This window comes from Thermobia domestica, chromosome 12, assembly GCF_964235325.1.
Source record: "Thermobia domestica chromosome 12, izTheDome1.hap1.1, whole genome shotgun sequence".
Lineage (NCBI taxonomy): Eukaryota > Metazoa > Arthropoda > Insecta > Zygentoma > Lepismatidae > Thermobia > Thermobia domestica.
In genome coordinates, this window is record NC_137465.1 from 80,399,442 (window position 1) to 80,413,784 (window position 14,343).

The window sequence follows — 14,343 nt, forward strand, 5'->3', positions numbered from 1 at the left end:
GTTCCGTTTTTTACGGGACGTATGGCAGGCTTAAGCGTAAAATAAATAGTTTTATTGTTGAAGTATTCATTTCCGATCCTTCTGCGTTTAATTCGGGAATTTCCCGAGCACTTCTTTCACGGCGTGTACATCAAAACTTCTACTAGCACGGAAATTTGAACTCAGCACTTGAAATAGTAAGCGTTACATAGTCTTCTGAACCCCGAGCATTAAGCTTCTTAAATTTGACAAGAATTTTTACGCTATTGCTGGTGTTGATTCTTCAGAATGTTTATTTGAAGAGCAGCAACAAATGATTGAACTAAACTGTTATTGTTCAACCAGATTTTAGTTGAAAAAACTTGTGTTTTAGAGCAAAGGTAAGAAATAATAGTAATAGTTTTACTAATGTATTTACATATGTACTATTAGTACCGGCACCTATGACCTTAAACCCGTCAAACATATGAGTGATAACGTCCCTCGGTGTCGCCGAGTCGATGAGCACACTGTTCACGGAAAATATTTTCTAAAGTACAAAATTGTTATTTAAAATTCATTTAGTGCATTCAGAGCTTTATAAATGTTTTATGTTGAATGATGTTGTATACCTTAACGTGAAAGCCTCTAATTCACCCAAGGAAAGTCTAAAATCTGATAAAAATCACTTACAATGTGATTACCTTAGTTGTACCAATAATATACTAACAAATAGTTCAAAAACCCAGGTGGGTTTTAAAGTGGGTTTTTTCAGGTGGGTCCAACCCGAAAAAACCCGTGGGTTTTTTCGGGCTGGGCCCACTTGGGCAAACCCTGCGCAGTACCCACTTACAACCCATCGAGAGATATCTTACAGTATATTCCGGATACGATATCGAGTAGGAGGTGGTGCAAGGAGTGTTCGTCTCGCGGAATTTGCAAACAGGTCTCGATAGTTTGTAGTGGCTGCGGCGTCGCACTCTGCATCCCCGGCTGTTACCGCAGTTACCATGAGAAATTACAGTGGTGAGTACACTGCATGTTTCTTCCATGTAGCTTCATGTTTAATATTTTTGTTTACAATGTCTAGCATAAAAGTGGGATTTTTTCTTGTGTGCGATAAATAACAGCGTTGCCATAGACCGATAAAGTTCGAAAAAACTGATTTTTTTTTTTAAAAAAAAAAGCTTTCGTCGTCTTTTATTAGTTTGGCCCGAGGGACACGAAAGTTACCTTGTTGGAATGTCTGTTCTATAAGCTTTCCAACGAGGTATAGCTGATATGTTTTTGACAATTAGGAGCGTGGCCAAGCCTGCCAATGTTAGCTTATACCACAATCTCTCGAAAACATACAGAATGATACACGTAGGGTCGGCGTTCCGAATTTTTTCCTTCACTCCTATTCCACCTAAACCTTTCATTTTTCTACATCGTCGTTTCCAATGTCTGACAGAAATATGAGAATTATTTTCCTTGCGTACGACAAATAACAGCGTTGCCATAGTCCGACAAATTTCGAAAAATTAGATTTTCCACCAAAATTTTGAATTTCGTTTTCTTCTACTTTTACTAGTTTGACCCGAGGGACACGAAAGTAACCTTGTTGGAATGTCTGTTCCATAAGCCTTCCAACGAGGTGTAGCTGATATGTTTCTGACAATTAGGAGCGTGGCCAACCGTGCCGATATTAGCGTATACCACAACCTATCGAAAAAAATACAGGATGATTTACGTAGGTTGGAGGTTCCGAATTTTTTTCTTCCCTCCTATTGCACCTAAGCCCTTCATTTTTCTATATCGCTGTTCCCAATGTCTGGGGTAAATGTGAGAATTTTTTTCCTTGCGTACGATAAAAGCGTTGCCATAGTCCGACAAATTTCGAAAAAGATGGTTTTCCCACCAAAATGTTGAATTTCTTCTTTTTCCTTTACTAGTTTCGCCCAAGAGACATGAAAGATACCTTGTTGGAATGTGTGTGTTATAAGGTTTAAAACAAGGTATTACTGTATGTCTGGCAATTAGGGGCGTCACCAGTTTTGCCAATGTTAGCGTATCCCACAATCTATCGAAAAAAAATACAGGATGATTGACGTAGGTTCGATGTTCAGATTTTTTTCCTGCATTCCTATTGAACCTACACCCGCATTATTATTATTATTATTATTGTATCATTGTCTCCAGTGTCTGGCGCAAATGTGAGAATTTTTTTCCTTGCGTACGATAAATAACAGCGTTGCCACAGTCTGACAAAATCTGATTTTTTAAAAAATGACTTTCGTCGTCTTCTCTTACTGGTTTGGCCCGAGACACACAAAAGTTACATTGTTGGGATGGCTGGTCTATAAGGTTTTCAACAAGGTATGGTTTGTGTGTGTGTGTGTGTGTGATAATTAGGAATGTCGCTAGGGCTGTCAACATTAGAGTGCATTACAGTGGATAATATACAGGATGTGTCACGTAGGTTCGGGGTTCCAAATTTCTTTTTTCATTCGTATTGAACCGACGAGTTTGACTTTTGTGTATCATTGTCCCAAATATCTGTCGTAAATGTGATATTTTTTTTCTTGCGTACGATGAATAACAATGTTGCCAGAGTTCCTCAAATTTGAAATTTTTTTGTCTTTATAAGAAAATATACAATAAGAAAAAGGGTAAATTCAATACCCCTCCTATTCACCCCTCTCAAGCCCAAAGTCATGGACTGGGTATGGCTAGTTAGTATGTTCATTTGTCTCTATGGATGCTATTTTTTATCCTTGTAGCTCCATCAGGGGGATGTACCTCCCAAATTTTGAAGGGAGAGAGGGAAAACTATAAACACCCAACTTTGCCCCCCCTCCCCCTTCAGGGCGGGACCCATTACATGCATGATATACACAGCATTAGAAACTTCCATCCTTCCTGAAGAGATACATACCAAAATCATATCTCTAGGTTAATTAGGAGCTGAGCTACAGAGGTTTGAATTGCTGGCTCAAAGTTTTCGAAAACTGTGGTGATGGGGAGAAAATTGTGCTTCATGTGATGTTTACAATCATTAATGAATACCAAATATCAAATAAAAACCACGTAGTATCATTCGGAAACAAAAGTTCTACCATGTTGGCAACACTGCTAACCGAATTCCAACACATGTAAAAATTATCATATTGACACAAACCGACTTTCTGAAGTTCATCATAACTTGAACACACAGTTTCTGATTTTATTTTCCATTGTCGCGGGCCGATTTTGGGTCCCGAGTTGGAAACCCTGTAACTCGAAAACTAAGCGGAATTCGACTCATGTTGATAGGAACTTTTCTACTGGATTTGATGTCAGGATTCATCTCTCAAAATTATCACACTCCCTTTCAAATCGCCTTGTGTATAGGACCTAAACGCCCATATGAAATATTTACATTTCAAGTAAAAAATTGAAATTTCAATAATTAATTGCGAATGTTAGGGGCTGCAACCGCATGAACGGTTAACGGATATTAAATACTTAGGTACCTCTCCAATAGTTGTAAAAAAAATTCAGATTTTTAAAAGGTGGGTTTTTTCAGAAAATGGCGTGCAAACATGGCGTCTTAATGAAATTTTCAGCTTTTCATCATGCTATAACGTGCGATGTAATAATCAGAAACCTAAGTCCTTTACATTTTCAAGAGACCTTATGGAGTCGATTTCGATGCTAGAAGCAGATGGTTGATATTGCTCGTGAAGACAGAAAAAAATGAAGTTAGCAAATATTTCAAAGTTTGCAACATTGCGAGTGAATTGCGCGATTCCTATTGAACCAATAGACGAATTTTGGTCCTCCACCGAAACATACAACTTGCGATTATGTTACTAATTACACTCGTTTCTCTACAGTAAAATTTTTAATTTGGCATGTTTCAGTTTTTCGAGCAACGCGAGAGGAGAGCAGCTATTTGGGAGGCTGTATATCGAAGAAAATGTTTCAGCAAAAAGAAAAAAAAATATGGGTCTAATACGAAGGTCACTACGAAAGTTTTGAGATGTGAAATAACTTACATACTTAAAATCAATTTAATACTTACATTTTCTCAAAGTATTCACCATTACACTGTACACACTTTTGCATCCTCGAAAAACACTTTTGGAAGCAGTGTTGCCAGTTTTTTCTTCCAGTGTTGAAAGTTCATTCTCGTAAGCCACTACAGCTTCTTCAGGGCTGCAAAATCTCTTACCACGCATGCGATCTTTGATCCTGGGGAACAAAAAATCACACGGGGCCAGGTCAGGGCTATACGGCGGATGGGTCATAAGCTTGACATCTGTAGGTTCTAAAAACTGAATTGTGATGTTCGCCGTGTGCGTGGACGTGTTGTCATGATGAAGCAGGATCCCACGCAATCCAGTTCTTGGACGCCGTTCCCGAAGCTTCTGGACCACTTTTGTTAGGCAAACAGTGGTGTACCACTAACCAGTAACAGTCCTTTGTTCTTCAAGTGGAACAGTTGCAACATGGCCAAATTTGAAGAAGAAAGTTGCGACCATCTTCCCCACACTTCGCGGCCGCTTCACTTTCGTGGGTGGATTTTCGTCTGGAAAGATCTAAACTGTAGACTGGCGTTATTTTGAGGGTCAAATTGATAGATCTAAGTCTCATCACCAGTAACAATGTCAGAGACGCGTCGAGAATTGCCTCCATCAAATCTTGCAAGCATTTCTTCACACCATTCCACACGCATGTGCTTCTGCTGTTCAAAGTGTGAGGCACCCAACGAGATGAAACCAACTTGAGCCGAAGATGAAGAATTTCTGTTACTGCTGGCGATCCAATGTTCACTGTAGATTCAATGTCCTTGAAAGTTGTTCGAGGATTTTCTCGAATCATTTCTTCCACAGCGGCCATTTTCATCTGACACAGCTGTTACCGGACTTCCAACTCTCTCTCCATCTTTAAGCGATGTCCGGCCTCTTCTGAATTCACCAAACAACCGAAAAATTGTAGCACGGGAATGAGCAAGGTCCCCAAATGCCCCCTGCATACGGTTAAGGCTTTGTGTTTCGTTCAAACTACTTGAAATCGTAAAGGGGTCATTCCATGTGAAATCAACAAATTAAACAGGGATTTCTGATCCGACCATCTTAGATTTTTACCAAATTTTAGTATTTCGTAGGGATGGTCGAGATGTGGAATTGTCCAAAGTTGTAGCTCCCTGTGTGACGAAGTTTCTGAATTATGGGGACTTAAAAATACGAAAAAATCGCCCACTTTGGGACATACACGAAACATTCGGACAACACTGCTCTTCATCTAATTGGCGTAAAGAGCTGATTCTTGTTTTGTTTGAAAGAGCATAAAATAAGCTTTCCAACGATATATCGCATGTCTAGTTTTGAAACAATATCTATTTAAGGTCACCCAGTATGACCTTTTGACCTTGAACTTTTGAGAATGCATATCCGATTTTTCTAAAACTCGCATATGATTTACACACAAGCTTACTCTATAACATAACGGAAATAGAAGTTGGGACAGTAATGAGAACTTTCAATAAAATTGTTTTAGTAATTTGTTTGTACCAGACAGTTTTAATGTATAAAGCAGTTTGCAACACTGCATTTAATTTACTGATAATAAAAAACCGACAGCTATCGTGTCAAAGCTGGAAAAGAATTTTTTTAAAAAATAATGTACCACGAAAGCAACAGGAGTGACGCTTCCACTTCGTATTCCTTATTAGTGGCATATTTTAAGTTCATATATTTTATATTTTGCCTTGCCCAATCACAAAATTGTTCTTTTATTATTATCTTATCACTATAAGGTCTTTTCAAACTTGCACTTGCAGCAAGTCTCTTTGAAGTTTCCCCGAGTCCATCACACGTACTTTTTCCATGTGCGGCAAAAAAAAAAAAAAAAGTACGGAAAAATCGCTTTAATGTATCTAATATTGATGAAGTTCTTGTGATTTTTGTAATGATCCTTTGCTCCATCGGAGAAAGAATAATTTTATTAAATTTTCAGAACGGTAAGTATTTTCTGCAATAGGTGCACTAAAATTGTATCATGTTTGAGACAGTCATATCCGACGATCCCATTGTCAGTTATAACTGTAGACGTTTGGGGATTTCTGGAGTAAATGTAAAAAATAGCTGCTTGACCGTCATTCCAGTGGAAACCTTGTGACGCTTCTACGAAAACGAACGAATAATTTTCTGCGAAATCGGAAAGAACAATGGACTGTTTATCAAGAAGATTTTCTTTCAGATCCTTAAGATATGAAGATTGTTGATGAGTAAGTTCATTTGCTATACGAGCCATGTAATTAGTGCCAGTGAAATTCTTGCTTATGTTTTCTGATAGGCCAACTTTTGGAAGTACAGTTAGGAATTTTACTTGCAAATTTCTATCAGATGTTCGAATTTTTTTCTTTCAACTGCACTATAATTTGCTGCACTTTGCTTCCCATACTCTGTAGAAATGTCTAATAATTTTGTAATCTTTTGGGCTGCGGTTCAGAGATTCTCACGCACTGCTCAATATTACTATTTCCAGCATCGGTGCTACTAATCATCACACTCTGTTATTACAGGATTCGCACCAGCATCACAAGGTGTTGTTAGATTCTTACGACAGGAATCACAAATTTTAAATCCACCTTTTATCGATGAACACTTTAAAATCATCCACGGCAACATATTTCTCAAATTTCGTTTGACATTACCATGTCCTTATATATTAAATGCATTGCAGCAAATTGTCTTCTTGAATCTTGACGATGACATTATTCTGATATCATAATTCGTTAAATAAGACTGACCATTGGAAAAATGACTTAAGAGAAACCACAATCAAGCTTCCGTTTTCAAGTACAAAGTCAGCACCAGCACAAACAGCTCAATCGTACATTTGAACGTGTGGACTCAGTCCTCTATCAACACATTTCTCTAACTAACGTATCCACACCTCTCAATCTTCCAAACCTTTCTATAGCAGATGACTGCGCAATCTGTCATGCTGTTGTGCAATGCTACAGTGTTGCAAACTGCTTTATACATTAAAACTCTGGTACAAATTACTAAAAAAACAATTTTATTGAAAGTTCTCGTTACTGTTCCAACTTCTATTTGCGTTATGTTATAGAGTAAGCTTGTGTGTAAATTATAAGCGAATTTTAGAAAAATCGAAGATATGCATCCTCAAAAGTTCAAGGTCAAAAGGTCACACTGGGTGATCTTAAATAGATATTCTTCCAAAACTAGGCATGCGACATATCGTTGGAAAGCTTATTTTATGCTCTTTTAAACAAAACAAGAATCAGCTCTCTACACCAATTAGATGAAGAGCAGTGTTGTCCGAAAGTTTCGTGTATGTCCCAAAGTGGGCGATTTTTTCGTATTTTTAAGCCCCCATAATTCAGAAACTTCGTCACACAGGAAGCTACAACTTCGCACAATTCCATATCTCGACAATCCCTATGAAATACTAAAATTTGGTAAAAACCTAAGATAGTCGGGTTGTGGACTTTGTTGATTTCACATGGAATCACCCATTCTAGACAGCCGAATACTGCTCACATCAACAAACAAGTGAAGGCGATATGACCACGCCAATAAGCGAGGCGAGTTGAAACTTTCTTCGCTCTGGATACCACTACCGAACGCAATTGTTGGAATTCAAATACTATGCCACAACAATTCGTATCTCAAGTTTCTTAGTGACCCTCATAATTTTGTACGTAGTTTCTCATTTTAAAAATAAACCAAATCAGAGAGCCGTGTGGACCATCCTGGACGATTTGAAATGGAATCACTCACATTTGGCATAAGAACTACACTTCTAAGATTCATATTATTTTGGAGAAATGCTGTATACGGTATGGAAATTTCACCCAAGTGTACGGGAATTTTTACTGCCTGGCACTTATGCCACCCACTTTCCTTTAAAGCTAATTCGGTTGCAATACTTCCGGCTAATGCTTCGGACAACTGGTGGAGCACTTGCAAATCTCCATATGGTATGTACCATCCAGAAGTCTCGCTTACTGTACAACATAGTATAAAAACTAGTGTCATGCAGAGGCTGATTAGGGGAAATCCCGTTTTGAATGGGTAATGGGGCAGGGTTGGCTGGTTTAAACCAGCTGTGTTTTTTTCTTTTTAATCAACTGGTTTAAACCAAAAAACGAGAAATGTTCGTAAAAGTGTAACAATTCGTAAAATCTTGATTAACACACACTTGTGGGTTATCACCTTTCACTCCCCTATATTATTCGTATTATATTCGAACCTAAATTCCCCATTCATTAATAGGGATGGGCACGAGCGAGTTTTCATTGAAACTCGACTCGATTCGAAACAGACACCTTTGAGCTGGACCGGAGAACTCGGCTCAAAAAATTCTTTTCAACTAGACTAATTTGATTCGAGTCGAGCCAAATGCTGCGTGTAATTTCAAGTACTTTCTTCAAGTATCCTACATAGACAATACTACTACTACTACTACCACCACTTATAACACCACCAACGTGTATTAACATGAAAGATAGGCGGTTTGTATCTGAATACTAAAATTAGATGACTGCTGACCTCGGTAGTCGACAAGTCTAGGAGGCAAGGACATCGTTCACGAGGTTCTGGGTTTGAGTGTCAGAGGTTAGGTTAGGTTGAGTCCACTTTGACTGACCCATTTATACATAAATAGATACCAGATACTTCTGATGTCAATAAAATGACTCGTGGGGCTTGTATGACCCCCCTCCCAAAAAAGTACGGCATTTCGATGTATTTGCTCTATGTATTTATGTCACACTAGCAGCGTTCACCCCGCTTCGCTGCGGTCACCCCGGAACGCAATAAACGTTGTTACTTAGATAATTTTTACTTTTTCGCTTTCAAGTGATATGATAAAAACCATAGAAGATTGCAGTAAATGTTAACATTATATCGCCTGTCATTTATGTTAACCCGCCCCGCTTCGCTGCGGTCACCCCGGAACGCAATAAACTTTGTTACTTAGATAATTTTTACTTTTTCGCTTTCAAATTGCAGTAAATGTTAACATTATAGCGCCTGTCATTTATGTTAACCCGCCGAGTGACACGGTCATGCGGGTTGCATATAAATACGTTTATTTTTACCTATGATGAACTAATAACAAAGGATTTGTACGTATGGACACTTGAATGGTCAATTATCTCAAGACACTGGTAATTAAAAATTAAAGTGATATGATAAAAACCATCTAGGGTCCAAATCCTAATAACCCCCCAAAAATAAAAGAAATTGGTTCAGCCGTATTAGCGTGATGAGGGAACAAAGGATTTGTACGTTCTCTTTTATAATATAGATATGAACAGAAGTAAGTTTGTTTCGCCTTGGTGTTATTATGCAACAACCGGGTTATGCTGGAAGGGGCTCACATAAGCTTAAAGATGAATCCAAACCGCTTCTTGGCTTGCATCGGCAGACGTACCGCGTTTGTGACCAATTACTCCCGGTTTCGAGTACAATATCTCTCGAATGTAAGCCGAGAAGTAGTTTGAATTACGCTTTAAGCTTATGTGACCCCTTCCAGCATAACCCGGTTGTTGAATAACACCACGGCGAAACAATCTTATTTCTGTTCATATGTGATATAAATACATAGAGCAAATTATTTAAACCAAAAAAAATTTTTTTTTGTCTTTTTCAATAAAAAAAACATGTTTTTTACCAACCCTGTAAAGGGGCAATCATGCTTTCTTCTCTTCGTAACATTGGGTTTATAAATCGTTAACCATTCCAATGGGGAATCACCATGGACATTTAAGAGAAAAATTCCTTTGCATGTGCGTGTATGTTTGCTCCCAGATAATACGTGTGTATTTAAAGGGATCCGATCCTCTCAGAGATTTTTTTTTTTTAATTTTATAACTTTACACGAAATTATGTATTTCGTATTGCAAGCTAATTCCAATTTTTTAAGAACATGCCCGTGTCAAGTATCAGTAACTTGCGAAAAAAAATATCATGCTCGAAAACGTTGCTGCACTTTTTCCTTACCGGATTTTTTTTAATCATGACTTTTTTCCACCCTGATACATTCTAAGGTATTTACAATGAATTTCTTACTGGACCTACTGTGCGGCACAAAGGCTTTCAGGTTTGATATCCGGCATTGAACCCTTGGTAATTCCGCATTCGGCAGGCTGAAGCTACGTAAAAAACAGAACGCCTACAAGAGAAACGAGTAGGCATGGAAGGATAATTAAGGTATAAGACATCTGTTAAGCTTGAATAGAAATTCAATGTGTATAATCGAGAAACACGAAAAACTTGCATGGAGGGCTAAACTAAGTAAAAAAACAAACAATTGCCAATCTATACAAACTGTGATGGTACTGTAAGTATAAAGTTAAACTTCCCCTGAAACACCTAAATGGCATTAGTGCTCTATCGCCGTACCACACGAATATAAAGAACAAAATACACATTTGGTCGGATTAGATTACGTTACGAAAGGTTTCGTAGGGAGGGAAAAGGCAGTTATCTTAAGAACAGAGGAGTATAAAGTTGTACAATCTGGAATAGAAAATTACTATTTGCGTATAAATACAATGTCCAGACCTATGGCACAGAGACTACAGTGCCTCCTATATAGATTAGTAGCTAGATTGATTTATTTCTGAACCAAAGTTTAATATTTAATTCACACAGTATTGCTGAACGAGCATTAGCGAGTGAAGGCGGCTAGAGCCACACAGGGCACGTTGTTTTCTGTCTTTATTACAGCTAAATGGGAAGGGGAACCATGTTCTAGAACCTTGCTGTCCGAAGGTAGCAGGTGCGTCAGAGGCGGTAAGTATACGCGTAAGCGAGGGTAGTGAAAGCAGATAGGTATTGGCAATGATACATGTTTCATTAGCAGTTTCATACCAGGGTGGATTGATTCAAATAAAATTCCGAAATAATTTAAAGTGAAATTCCGTTTCTGTTACTTCGATTATGGAAAATAATAATCATGATACAATGATCAAATGTATGTACAGCACAGTTTGAAAACTAGCGCCATGCAGATGATTACGGAATACCCATTTTGAGCGGGTAACGGGCAATCCTATTTTAGAAAATTTACCGGGCCAATTGGAGAATTTATTCAAGTTTGTGAGAAAGAATTAGCACAAGGCAGGTAAGGCGAATAATAAAAGTTAAGAAAGTAGTTGTATTTGTTGAATGTTTTTGATGTTAGCGGCACTGTATGTGGAGGCGGATGGACTATTTCGCGGAGAGGTACTTTTTTTATTATACGGATCCAGAAATTGTAAAATGTACAGAAAAAAAGTGGCAGGTCTTTAATTTGCATTTCATGTCGAGAAGAGATCCCAACCAACCCCTGCCGGGCTTCTAATCTTCCTACTACTGCTATTACTACTCTTACTCCTGCTTCTATTACTACTACTACTAAGGGTTAAATTCCAAAGTTGGGCGTCCGTTTCCAGCGAAATTTTTAAAATTTACAGGAAAGATATGGATAATTTTATCGTTTGTGTGCTTGATAATATATAAGAGTATCGAAAAATCTGTTTATTTGTTACATATAAGCGGTTATAAACATGGGACTATACGGCGAGCGGAGGGAACTACTTGGCGCAAGGTAACCGAACAGTTGCATTGTGGGAAAGAAAAGAGCATTTATGTTATCAACATGGCGAATGTACAAGGGCAATGAACTAGCAGTTTTAACATTTATGTAGCAATACGTTGATAACGAGCAAAATCTTTTAAAATTTGTGAAGAGCACGGATTAATGAACCTAATAACAAATTGCAGAAAGTGTGGAAAGGAGATAACAGCGAAAAAACGTGACGAAAGCGGACGCCCAACTTCGGAATAAATGCCACTACTAATACTTGTACTATGGATCCGAACTAAAGTAATACTGCACGCCTAATGTAACGTAAATTAATGAAATCCAACACAATATAACCGAATGCAATACATTTTGGTGCTTTTTTTAGTTTTGAATGTGGTCCGGCGATATGGCACAAATGCCCAGGGCTCTTCAACATTTAAAACTAAAATTCTTTTGCTTGCGCGTGTTTGTTCGCATTTAACAGGGGCGTATTTAGAAGAGTACGTTTTCTCCATTCCGTTCTTGCATTTTATAACTTTAGGTGAAATTTATGTATTTCGTGCCACACAGTAGTTGCGATTCTTTTAAAAATATGCCCATGCCAAATATCAGTAACTTCTGTGGGGGAAAAAAAAAGTGATGTTGATAAACGTTGCTGTACTTTTCCCTTAATGCTTAAGAAACATTGTTCGGGATTGAAATAGGTTAACGACTGGGGATTAATTGAAAATTCAACAACAATACTTTCACTTAAATGACATAATTAACGTTTATTAATACTAATTTCTAATGATTTTTCTTCAGTTTGCAACTTGTATTATACGAGGAGAAAGATATCATTTCAATAAAAGAAATCAACAAAAATTACTTTTTTTCCACCGTTACATGCTAGTAACGCTTAACGTGTAAACATAAAATATAGCTTCCGTACACTATGCAGAAATACACCGCCGTAGTAGCCACATAGCTGGTTAGGTTGGTTAAATTACATGCTCATGTATTTCTATAAACCTCAAACACAATATAGATCTATAACCACCTAGACACATACGCGACATTTCCACAATGCTTTTCCTGCCACTAAACCATGAGTGTACACCTCCGCCTCCACATACAGTGCCGCTTACTACAAGAACCCTACAACCACCACAACCTTCTTAACTATTCCCCTCACCTGGGTAATAGTTAAGAACAGCTACTTATCTCCCGTGCACGAGGATACATCTTACTGTTGCACTACCTAAACACCCTAAGTACAAGGGCAAGAACTCAGTCTATTACCTACTTTTTAACATCCTAGATAGTCAATGAATAATTCCTGAAAGTATGGAGTTTCTCGTCCTTCCCTAAATGGGACGTACGGCTCCTTAACTATAACCCTACACTTAACACAAGCTTACCAAAATACGCTACATTTAAGCAAAGTATCAATTTTTGCAGAAAAAAAAGTATGGACCCTCAAAAAGCAGAATTTATCCCTTAACCCCTTCTTACTTTTAGTATCCAGAGCATTTTTTGTTTCACTATACTTTATCACATGTGCTCACGTTAAATATTTATACCCTTTAAGCTCTTCCAAAGTGAATCTGAAACCACGAATGCACCTCTTCGGACATAATTCGTAAGACAGTTAGGAATGCGTTTTCCGATGAAAAGAACCACATAAAATCATGAGCTCATGTATGGGTCTGTTAACATTCAACTGTATTTCAAATACGGAAATTGAGTTATAAAACTAGTAACAAAAAACCCGGACAAATAATAAAAAAAAAAAAAGCGTTTCATACGTGCAATTGTCCAGAATTATTATAAAATATAATCGTCACCCCGTGGCGAAATGCACGCCACACTAGCCGGCTGCATTAAAATACAAATATTACTAAATGTTTATCAAGTAATAACTTATCCTATCATCAAACGGAAAATCAACAATCTTTGTAACTTTACTTGCTAGTGCATACCCATATTGAGTTCCACCATGTGTAAAACCAAAGTAATTGTTCGTTGCCATTTTCTCTTCCAAACCTTCTCTTCAAGCAGAGATGAAATGGACGCCAGAAGACAGATGCACTCACTGAAAGAAGTGCATGGATTGGTCAATTAGCAAATTCGTGGTCCAGTGTTGTCACATCTTTAGTTCAACAAAAATAACCATTCCTCATTCTGTAACCGTGTACCTGCCACGACGCAATTTCACATTTAGTTTAAGCGTTGCTTTGCGATGGATTTCGAGAGAACTAGAAACGAATAATCCCCCACGGGGCTGTCAATGCAACACATAATCTGCGTTTTAGCTCAGGATAATACTCATAAAAGTAATAATTGATTTTTGCATCTCTTGGGTTTTCGAGTGCTCCGCAATATTTGCGACGTCTTTTGCGGTAAACGGTTATTCACAGTCATGATTTGTGTCAACGGAGCGATACATTTACTGATTATTTAGTGCTAGGGTATGTGGGTTATAAGTGTTTTATTACATGATGTAGGTTGTGTTCAGTGACACCCCAAAGATTTGTCAAAGACTCACACTGAATAACATTGTAAAGCCCGTACGGATCTGAACTAAGGCCTCAACCCAGGCTACAACTTAACAGTGTTGCCTAACTCAAACTTCCATGCAATTTCTTTTATCCTGAAGTGATGTAGGGGTCTCAGACGATCCTTAAAACTATGTAGGATTTACCAGCAGAGCCTCTTGTGGTCGCTGTATTAAACAGACGAAAAACACTTGAAATATGTGTTGAATTGAGTTGAGTTGATTTTAGTTTAGCGTCCCGTTCAGCAGCGAGGCTATATGAGACGTGGACCTACTGA

At 38.0% G+C, this 14,343-nt stretch overlaps 1 protein-coding gene across 7 annotated transcripts in view; it reads right to left on the minus strand.

Annotated features, from left to right (window-relative positions):
• Zn72D (Zinc-finger protein 72D) overlaps positions 1 to 13,638 on the minus strand; it is a 396,471-nt gene extending 382,833 nt beyond the window's left edge. For 4 of the 7 annotated variants that reach the window (XM_081733836.1, XM_081733832.1, XM_081733833.1 and 1 more), the window contains exon 1: positions 13,491 to 13,637. In XM_081733836.1, coding sequence (XP_081589962.1) covers positions 13,491 to 13,540 — 50 coding nt within the window. In that variant the 5' untranslated portion in view covers positions 13,541 to 13,637. Of the gene's footprint in view, positions 1 to 13,490 lie in introns of all 7 variants that reach the window. The other 3 variants (XM_081733834.1, XM_081733837.1, XM_081733835.1) reach the window with 1 other exon arrangement.
• Between the last annotated feature and the right edge of the window lie 705 nt (positions 13,639 to 14,343).